This window comes from Larimichthys crocea, chromosome II (genome assembly GCF_000972845.2).
Source record: "Larimichthys crocea isolate SSNF chromosome II, L_crocea_2.0, whole genome shotgun sequence".
Lineage (NCBI taxonomy): Eukaryota > Metazoa > Chordata > Actinopteri > Sciaenidae > Larimichthys > Larimichthys crocea.
The window spans coordinates 4,851,096-4,862,172 of NC_040012.1; the positions used below are offsets into that span (position 1 = coordinate 4,851,096).

General features: G+C 39.3%; 1 protein-coding gene across 4 annotated transcripts; it reads left to right on the forward strand.

The window, feature by feature from the left end:
• Nucleotides 1-2,074: 2,074 nt before the first annotated feature.
• On the forward strand, nt 2,075-10,731 carry LOC109140113 (uncharacterized). Of its 4 annotated transcripts, XM_027272453.1 has the most exons (5): nt 2,092-2,196; nt 5,870-6,172; nt 6,253-6,537; nt 7,062-8,410; nt 9,392-9,526. In XM_027272453.1, exons 1-4 carry the CDS (start codon nt 2,148-2,150, stop codon nt 7,208-7,210), a joined length of 786 nt encoding a protein of 261 aa, XP_027128254.1. In that variant the 5' UTR covers nt 2,092-2,147; the 3' UTR covers nt 7,211-8,410; nt 9,392-9,526. The 4 variants fall into 4 exon arrangements, with proteins under 4 accessions (XP_027128248.1, XP_019121418.2, XP_027128254.1 ...); XM_027272447.1 differs by lacking the exons at nt 5,870-6,172; nt 6,253-6,537; nt 9,392-9,526 and adding exons at nt 2,797-3,099; nt 3,180-3,464 and having other exon boundaries at nt 2,075-2,196; nt 7,062-7,727; XM_019265873.2 differs by lacking the exons at nt 5,870-6,172; nt 6,253-6,537; nt 7,062-8,410; nt 9,392-9,526 and adding exons at nt 2,797-3,099; nt 3,180-3,464; nt 3,712-4,764 and having other exon boundaries at nt 2,075-2,196.
• Nucleotides 10,732-11,077: the final 346 nt, after the last annotated feature.

The window sequence follows — 11,077 nt, forward strand, 5'->3', positions numbered from 1 at the left end:
TCCTCCTGTTTGAAGATGGATTATTTGAGTCATGGTCTAAAAATCCCTGCTGATTAGTGAAAAACTGTTGGCAGATTATTCCTCCTCAGTGTTAATGCTGCTAAAGCCTCTTCTCCCACAAAGAGTTTAGAGAGATGCATCTGATGAGGCTATAACAGACCAGAATGTGTGTGAACTGCTTTTGGTTTGAGTCCAGGGCTGGAGTCTGAGTAGATAGCACTTCCTTAAATTCACGCAGCATCTGTGAATAAGAAAAGACAGCGGACTAACAATGAGTGGCGAAACACTGCAAACTGGCAACATGGAACGGAAACATGGGGTGTGCTGTTGGAAGGCATCACGCTGGCATTCCTACCTGGAGCGTGAAGCAAGGAGAGATTTGTTCTTCAGCTTCATGGGTTTGAGGTCTGCGTATGGAGGATTGGGAAAGATTATGAGTGACTTGTATGTCATCAAAATGCAGATGATGCATCAAAGCACAAGTCTGTCGATGTTTGTTCGACGTACTTGGCTTGGTTTCACGTCAGGATGAAACGATTCACGCTGGGAAGAAAACCTCTACGCGCTGTAAACACTGTCGGATGTTGTGATATGCAAAAGGTAGCAATGTAAAACCATCATTTGACTATTAATAGAACCACGACAAAAAACACTTCCCACAGGGCTTCACGCACAGTACCACAATTGTAAATAAAAACCAAAATGTCAATTAGAACAAGTTAGAGAGGATTCATTAAACATTAAAAACAAATTATGCACTTTAACAGCTGATTTCTTGTCTGTGTTTGGTTGACAGTCCTGAAAGCGCTGAGGCTTGTACTGTGAAGCAGGATTTGGGGTTAGTGACCTCAGGTTTAACCTCAGAATCCAGGGTTGTACTTAGACTTCTTGTACCAATAGATTTACTCCAACGTTTCACACCCTCAGGGTTGCAGCTGGAAGAAAAAAGCCACATGCAACACATTCATTTCATGGAAATCACAAATGTAACTATAGTCAGATCTACGTGTGCCCTAATGATGAGGTGGTGATATAAACCTATGAGTTTACACATTATGCATGTTGCATAATGTATGTTTTCCTGCAGCTGCCTTGCTTTTAGCCCGTACTGTGTGTCTGAACTTCTTCTGCCTAATCCTAAAGCTCGCCCATCGTCTGCTGCCGGTAGGCGTGTCTGAGAATGGTCATGATGTTGCAAAAGTTTAGAAAACCCCAGATGTGCAACTGCACTGTTGAGCTTTGGCAACAATGCAGTTGATGTGTGCACACCAAATCTGACTTCGGATACATATAGCTACATGCTGCACCGTTTTAAGACCAGATTAATCAGATGGATGGTTTAGCAACTTTTATTCTAATATTAAAATGAATAAAACAAACACAAGCTGTCAGTGTCAAGTTGACTCAAACTAAACGTTGGTGAAGCCGGTGAAGTAAAGATGATACATGAATTTCTCGGCGTGTTGAAGAGGGACGAGAGCAGATGAAACCTGGTGTATCACTTCTGTTCTTATACTGTAGGAGGCCACGTGCAAGTTTTTTTCTCACCTATTCTTATGTGAACCGTATTTAAATGTGTCTTTTTGTTATATATCATTGGTGCAAAGAAAAAATCTCAACAGATCAGGACAAATTAAATATAATGACTGCATTAAGTTTTACCATTGTTTGATTTTCTGTGAGTTTTATTCCTGTTTCCTAACGCAGAATGATTACTGTGTACAGATAGTTTTGCAGATTCATTGTTGTTTGTTGGAAATTTACAGAGACCACAAGTATCTTTCATTTTTCAGAGTAATGTGTTTCAAGAAGTATTACATATCAAGCTATGAAGAAGAAACGTGTTAAACAAGTTAACTTACACAAACACGATATAGTTCATAGTATAGTACTGGTATAGTATAGTACACATTATATTATGTAGTGTATACAATCTCTTCTTTTCTCACGCTTTGCAAAATATTTAATTGCCTCGGAACCAAACATGAAAATGATCTCTGGTGCAATACACAAAACTACTTATTTCTTTAATAGTGCTTAAAGAGGAACTTTGAATAGGAAGTGAATTTTCCAACATCGTAAGAGTGATCACAGACCACACAAAAAATACTGAAGTCCAGCAAGACAAACCAGACAGAGACTCTATAATGTCTATCTTTGTGATACTGGGACTGCTGGTCTGCATAGAGGCACCAGGTAGGATGAGAACACTCTCTGATTAAATGTTACAAACAGCAATGACGGAGAAATGAACCAAGTAATTAAATAAGAGCGATTGATTTCAAAGAAACATAGAAGGAAGGAAACATAAAAGTGATTTCATTCAGTTAATAAAAGTCCCCTAGACTTAAAGACTTAAACTGTCTAAAAGTACATTTTAATGTGACCGTTGTGTGTTTGAAGAGGTTTAGTCAGGATTGTTGAGGTTGAGTGAAACTTATCACTTCTTACTGAAAACAGGAACTCAGCTTCCTCATCTGAAAAACAGTCTGTTTTTCAGTGCTGAACACTGAAACCAACGACTCCTAACATTAACTGGGCTAGTGAGCTAAAACATATGTGAGGAAAATATTGAGGTCTTTATGACAAAATGGTATTATATAAACTTTTCTGAACATTTTTGGCCAAACAAAAGACTTGTTTCACCTGTGAAATCCCTCTATCATGAGGCAAGCTGTGTCATGAGACAAAGTCAGTTTGAGGCATTTTTAACTTTAACTTTTTCCAGCTTTGATAAACCATGAAACATTTTGTGTGTGTGATTTGTATTGTATCATGTGTCTCCTGTTTTTCCAGGGTCCAGTGCTGTGACTCCTGTGTTTGTGAAGAAGGGAGATGATCTGCTTCTGAATGTCACAGATGATGATGTTCCTCAACGTTTTATTATTGTTGCATGGAAATTCAGAGAAAATAGTTTAGCCACATTTTCACCTTTTGGCGAAACAAAAGTCTCTGATGCTTACACTGGAAGGGTTGAGTTTCCTGTGAAAAAATTCTCTGTGAAACTGAAGAATCTACAAGAGGCAGACAGTGGAGTTTATACTGCACAAGCAATAGGTGAAGTACAACAAACACTGAAATACAACGTCATAGTTCAAGGTAGGTCTGTTAACATTAACACTGAGAGACTTTCTGCTGCCATGTCTTTAAAACATCTCACACAAACTCTCCCTCCTCAGCTCCAGTGTCTCCAGTTGGACTGACAGTGGACTCTGTGTCCAGCAGCTCAGACTCCTGTAACCTCACTGTGACCTGCAGTACACAGGACTCTCACATCAGCAGCACTTTGAGATGTGACACTCAAACCTGCAGTCAGGAGGGAGGAGAGCGATCAGAGGTCACGACCTCTGGTGCTTCTCTCCATGTCTACCTGGTGAATGACTCCATCATCTGTAACCATAGCAACCAAGTCAGCTGGACCGAAAACATGACGAACATCCGAGATTTCTGCCCTCAACATGCTGGTAAGCAACTAACTGATGATAGTTCTCAGTTTGGAGTTAGGAAAACTTTTATATGTCTGAGTCAGCAAATTGTGAACATGACTAAACGCTGCTGCAATGAAACACAAACTCAACTAGAAAGTACAGAAGCTGAGGTTCAACACCACCAAATTAACAATGCATCAGCATAAAACTGTTATTAACAGTCTGTAAAACACAACTGCACTGCACATGTAGTAACGAAACGAGCTGTTTTGTTGTGTTTCAGGTTTCGTCTCTGCAGGTATCTCTGTGTGTCTGGTGAAGACAGTCGTGTTCTCTGTCGGTCTGATCGTCATGGTGGCCGCCGTCATCACTGTTCATATCATGGAGAAGCTCAAAAAGAAAAAATTGTGAAAAAGAGTGAAAGAGATTTCTACTAACTAATCAGGCCTGCTTTGACCTTTTATATTTATTCTGCATACTGTTTGATATTTCATGATTGAGTGGGCTTGGCTTAACAGTAATGCACAGTACAGTATAACATGACTTGTGCTTTATTTCTGCCAAGACTCAGCTTGTACTTGGATCAAATACACTCTCCTTTCTCTACGTTTGATATGAGCTTTGCATACTCCGAGATGATGCAGGTTATAACATCATATAGTACTCATTCTGTTATGTTATGCTTTTTATCCTATAGGTTCTTTTCTTATTTGTTTTATTGTTGCAGTTTTATGTTTCTACTTTTTCTTTTAATTTCTAGTTTTTTATGAAACTGCTCTATTGTCTATTTCTGTTTTTACTCTGTTCCGCAAAGCACTTTGGGCTACAATTGGGTATGAAAGGTGCTATATGAAAAAATAAAGTTCATTTAAGTCATTCTATTTGTATTGAGAGCACAAAGGTCAGATGAAGGAGGAGGTTTCAGGACAGCATCAGTCTGTGGTTTCCTGCTTTCAGAATATACCCGTGTCAAGTCAGTGAACTTAAATTGAACTAGCACTAATGCAGCACAAAACAGCAGGACGGTTTTTTTTTTTTTTTTTTTTGTTTCGCCTACAGTCAAGGTCACATGATCTCTGACTTTAGACCAGACTTTAGTGTTGAAGACGGACAGAGAGCAGATAGAAGATGATGTATCAATGATGTCCTTAAGCAGCAGGAAGAAAGCCACGTTAGATGTTTTTTTTGGACCTTTTGTTTGTTTTAAACAAAATATATTCTGATGTGACCTGCATTCAGTCTGGCACTGACTTTTTCCTATGTGTCCTGTGTGTCACAGTGTAATGCAAAGTGCTAGAATATGACACGTCAAATTAAACAGCCAGCTTTAAAAAAACAAAAGTCTGACTTTTGTCTGTTTCCAGCTACTACAGGCGTCTTTCACTTTTCAGAGTAACTCTGATGGAACATCCAAAACTAGTTTCTCTTATGTTAAATAAACATAAATGCTGCTAATATCTTTTGAAATGATTCAAAACACAGCCTACAGCTTTTGTTGAAACAAAATAAATAAATGTACTCATGTTTATCATGTTTTTCTTGACAAAGGCTTTGATTATATCTTCATCTTCATCAACAGCTCTCACACAGTAAAACAGAGAAGTTAATTTATTCATGTCGTGGACATGTTAACATTCTGAAGCCTTGTGGTTTTGACAGGAAAAACACAATGACTCTAACCCCGTGCTGTATCTGTATGATGGAAAACAGACCACACAAACATTACTGAAGTCAAGACAACCAGACAGAGACTCTATAATGTCTATCTTTGTGATACTGGGACTGCTGGTCTGCATAAAGGCACCAGGTAGGATAAGAACACTGTCTGATTAAATGTTATTAATAAATGCAGCAATGATGGAGAAATGAATGATGTAATTATATCAGAGAGATTGATTTCAGAGAATTTCAGAGGAAGGAAACATTCAGTAAATATGTCTTTATTTCTTTGTGTTGACGTAAAGTTAACAGTTTAAGAATTAGTTGAAAAGCAGCTCATGTTTCCCTCCTGTACACACCTGGTGAGAACAATTTAAAGTTCTTGGTCAAAGCCACTTTGACAGACGGAGCAAAGCAGCAAAGCGTTGAGGTTTAAAGACCGCAGAGTAGAAAAGACAAAGACTGAGTAAAACTTTACCTTCATTGGGTTTTAGCATCACGTCTAGCCTCAGGCAATCTGTGTCAAGATTTATTTGCATTGCTAGTAATAGTAATGTTGCAGTGAGTAATAGTAGTAACGGTTCGCTTCATGCAGAGTTTTGTACGTGCAACAAACAACAACAAAAATACATTTTTTAAAATAAAAACACGTTACTAGAATGTTGAGTGACACTTGTATGTGTGTATGCCTATAAACACACGATAAGAATAATTTTAGGTTCTAGGTTGAAACATATATTGTGTGTGATTTGTATTGTATCATGTGTCTCCTGTTTTTACAGGGTCCAGTGCTGTGACTCCTGTGTTTGTGAAGAAGGGAGATGATCTGCTTCTGAATGTCACAGAAGATGTTCCTCAACGTTTTTTTGTTTTTGTGTGGATATTCAAAGAAACAGTTTTAGTCACAGTTTCACATCAAGGTGAATTATTAGTCTCTGATGCTTACACTGGAAGGGTTGAGTTTACTGTGAAAAAATTCTCTGTGAAACTGAAGAATCTACAAGAGGCAGACAGTGGAGTTTATACTGCAGGGGTGATAGCTGAAAAAGAACAAACACTGGATGAATACAACGTCACAGTTCAAGGTAGGTCTGTTAACATTAACACTGAGAGACTTTCTGCTGCCATGTCTTTAAAACATCTCACACAAACTCTCCCTCCTCAGCTCCAGTGTCTCCAGTTGGACTGACAGTGGACTCTGTGTCCAGCAGCTCAGACTCCTGTAACCTCACTGTGACCTGCAGTACACAGGACTCTCACATCAGCAGCACTTTGAGATGTGACACTCAAACCTGCAGTCAGGAGGGAGGAGAGCGATCAGAGGTCACGACCTCTGGTGCTTCTCTCCATGTCTACCTGGTGAAGGACTCCATCATCTGTAACCATAGCAACCAGGTCAGCTGGACCAAAAACATGAGGAACATCCAAGATTTCTGCCCTCAACATGCTGGTAAGCAACTAACTGATGATAATTCAAAGTTTGGAGTTAGGAAAACTATTGTAGCTGTTTTTTAAGTTGAACTAAACTCCTAAATTCTGCTGGCTCCCTCTCTCCCAGCGAAATATAAAAAACTCAGAGTCCTCTCGAGCTCTGACAGTCACATGAAGCACAACATTAGCTAAGAAAGCAAGACAGTCTACGTCATCTAAGTGTGTGTCTGTGTGGGAGTCTCAGTTTGGCTACATAGCAGTCAGGAGACCCTGGTTTTATATGAGTGGACGGTGAGTCTGTCACTATATACGTCACATGCCTCCAAAATCAGCCTATAGTGAAATTCAATTGCAATAGCTGGGTTTCCACCAGTAGAGGGAGGTAGCAGTGTATATTTATAGCACAATATTTAGAATTGAAATACTTTGCACTGAGCTGTCAAGGTTTGGACCTGAATTAATCAACACTTTGATTACTTTGATTTGAAATACACTTTCAAAGTGCTGGATAAATAAAGCACGGGCTGTTTTGTTGTGTTTCAGGTTCAGAGTGTGTCTCTGCTGGTATCTCTGTGTGCCTGGTGAAGACAGTCGTGTTCTCTGTCGGTCTGATCGTCATGGTGTCCGCCGTCATCACTGTTCATATCATGGAGAAGCTCAAGAAGAAAGATCATTCACCGGAGAGAAAATAAGCTCTAAACTTTTGCAGCTGTATTTTAGAAACAATGTCATTAGCTTCACAAGTTGTTTTCTGCCATCAGAAAGTTTCAAATCTAAATTTACTCTGGGAAAAATATGTTGAAACGTTTGCTTCAGCCTGACAGCAGCTCATAGCGCTCAGTAGAGGAATGAATGAGCACAAATGTCTCCAGTAGTAGCCTTTTTGACTCCCTTGCTCTCTCTATACAGCATCTCACCTTGTACCCGCAGTGCTCTCTAGTGGCAGACACGTGAATCTCCTCTCTCTGTAAAAGATTACTCTTGAATAAAATAAGTACCAGCAGTAAAGAAAAGTTCATAATAAGTAAAATCCTTCTACTCTGAGGTAAGACTGTAGTTGGAACACAAACATACACAACACTCTTGCTACATTTCGCTGTGATTGTACCTTTATGATTATATGTGACAGTTTGATTCACCTGAACTGAACTGAATGTGTCTGATTCTTCAAACCTTGTTAACCTTTATTCCCACACTATGAAGTAACCACAATCATCTGAGCTTCTCTTCCTCCAGGACAATGTAAGTTAGAACATAAGATACGGTCTTTATGCCATTTGTATTGAGGAGGTTTCAGGACAGCGTCAGTCTGTGGTCACAGCATGAGGTTTTTGTCTGTTGAGAGAACAGGAAAGACAAAACCCTTTGGCCTGCTGTGCAAGTCAAATGATCTCCTATTTCAGACCAGACTTTAGTGTTGAAGAGGGACAGAGAGCAGATAAAAGCTGCTGTATCAATGATGTCCTTAAGCAGCAGGAAGGAGGCCACGTTAGATGTTTTCTGGACCTGTTGCTAATATATTTTCAGATTCAAAACGCAGCCTACAGCTTTTGTTGAAACAAAATAAATGTACTCATGTTTATCATGTTTTAATCAACTTTTACATTCAAATATGTTTCCTCGACAAAATATTGAACTGAATCATTTTAATCTACACCAACAGATCTCCTACAGTAAAACAGAGAAGTTAGTTTACTCTTGTCATGAATACGTATATGTTGAAGGCGTATGTGGTTTTGACAGGAAAAACATAAGCGAGTTCAACCCTGTGGTATATCTGCTAGAGCAAAAACTGAACAGACACACATTACTGAAGTCAAGACGACCAGACAGAGACTCTATAATGTCTATCTTTGTGATACTGGGACTGCTGGTCTGCATAGAGGCACCAGGTAGGATGAGAACACTGTCTGATTAAATGTTACAAACAGCAATGATGGAGAAATTAACCAAGTAATTATATAAGAGTGATTGATTTCAAAGAAACATAGAAGGAAGGAAACATAAAAGTGATTTCATTCAGTTAATAAAAGTCTCCTAGACTTAAAGACTTAAAGACTAAAAGTAAATTTTAATGTGACCGTTGTGTGTTTGAAGAGGTTTAGTCCGGACTGTTGAGGTTGAGTGAAACTTATCACTTCTGACTGACAACAGGAACTCAACTTCCTCATCTGAAAAGCAGTCTGTTTTTCAGTGCTGAACACTGAAACCAACGACTCCTAACATTAGTCCATAGGACTTGGCTTGGGAACCAGAGGATGGCCAGTTCAAGTCCCACATGGACCAAAATATGGAAGGTGGACTGGTAGCTGAAGAGGTGCCAGTTCACCTCCTGGGGATTGCCGAGGTTTCCCCTTGAGCAAGGCACCAACTGCTCGCTGGGCGCTCCTCAGGGGGGCTGCCCATCACTCCACCATCTCTCTCCAAATTACATGTCTGTGAGCCCTTGTACTGCATGTGTGTGTGTCAGGGCTAAAAAAGAATGTAAAAAGAATTTCCCCGTCGTGGGATTAATAAAGCAAACAAGACAGGAAGTAGGACAGACAAGGTGGAACTACAAAATAAAAGAGGAAACACAGAAACAAACTCAAGACTATTACATTACACTGATGTTGAAAAGAAAAATAAAGAAATTACGTACTGTAGTTTCACCTCTTAAATCCCTCTATTCTGAGGCAAGCTGTGTCATGAGACAAAGTCAGTTGAAGACATTTTTAAAGATATTTTCAGCTCTTGACAAACTATGATGAACTGAATGTACTTCACAGTTTTAAATTGATGATTCAGTCTGTTTAATTATGTGAAAAGGAATAACAATAAAAAATATGATTGTGTGTGATTTGTATTGTATCATGTGTCTCCTGTTTTTACAGGGTCCAGTGCTGTGACTCCTGTGTTTGTGAAGAAGGGAGATGATCTGCTTCTGAATGTCACAGATGATGATGATCCTCAACGTTTTATTATTGTTGTGTGGAAATTCAGAAAAAGTATTTTAGTCTCATTTTCACCTGATGGCAAACCAACAGTCTCTGATGCTTACACTGGAAGGGTTGAGACTTCTGTGAAAAAATTCTCTGTGAAACTGAAGAATCTACAAGAGGCAGACAGTGGAGTTTATACTGCACGAGTGACAGCTCAAGAAGAACAAACACTGGCAGAATACAACGTCACAGTTCAAGGTAGGTCTGTTAACATTAACACTGAGAGACTTTCTGCTGCCATGTCTTTAAAACATCTCACACAAACTCTCCCTCCTCAGCTCCAGTGTCTCCAGTTGGACTGACAGTGGACTCTGTGTCCAGCAGCTCAGACTCCTGTAACCTCACTGTGACCTGCAGTACACAGGACTCTCACATCAGCAGCACTTTGAGATGTGACACTCAAACCTGCAGTCAGGAGGGAGGAGAGCGATCAGAGGTCACGACCTCTGGTGCTTCTCTCCATGTCTACCTGGTGAATGACTCCATCATCTGTAACCATAGCAACCAGGTCAGCTGGACCGAAAACATGATGAACATCCAAGATTTCTGCCCTCAACATGCTGGTAAGCAACTAACTGATGATAATTCAATGTTTGGAGTTAGGAAAACTTTTATATGTCTGAGTCAGCACATTGTGAACATGACTAAACACTGCTGCAATGAAACACAAACTCAACTAGAAAGTACAGAAGCCGAGGTTCAACACCACCAAATTAACAATGCATCAGCATAAAACTGTTATTAACAGTCTGTAAAACACAACTGCACTGCACATGTAGTAATGAAACGAGCTGGTTTGTTGTGTTTCGGATTTCGTATGTGTCTCTGCAGGTATCTCTGTGTGCCTGGTGAAGACAGTCGTGTTCTCTGTCGGTCTGATCATCATGGTGTCCGCCGTCATCACTGTTCATATCATGGAGAAGCTCAAGAAGAAAAAATTATAAAAGTAACCGATCTGCCTGCTTTGACCTTCTATATATTTCTGCATTCTACATATTGTTAGATATCTGATGAGTGACCTGTAGTATGTGCTGTATTAATAATGTATAAGTCTTTAATATGGATTTTGTCATTTTAGTGGGCATGGCTCAACAATAATGCACAATACAGAATGACATGACCAAGACTCACCTTGTACTGGGACAAATACACTCTTTCCAAACTCTGCTGCATCTTTCCATCGCATACTTTGTGAATTCATTCTTTACAATAAATGAGTCTGTCACAATGAACCTGCCAACTTGCCTCACTGCTTTTATTTCACTCCTGTCTGGTCTGTAATCTTTTGAATTTCTGAAACTTTTCAAAGCTGAGATAGTTAAATAAACAGCAGTAACCTAAAAGCAAATACGCTCTAATCTATTGCAGCTGTATTTTAGGAACATTAACTTCATATGTTGTTTTTTGCCATAGGAAACTTTCAAATGTAAATTTACTCTGGGATAGATATGTTGAAGTGTCACACTGCAGCTGCACCAAGCTTCTGTACAGGGTTCAGTGTGTTGTGTTACCTCATGAATAAAAGTCACAGAAGTCTTAACACAAATTGTTTATTTCAGCTTAACATTTAAGCAAATT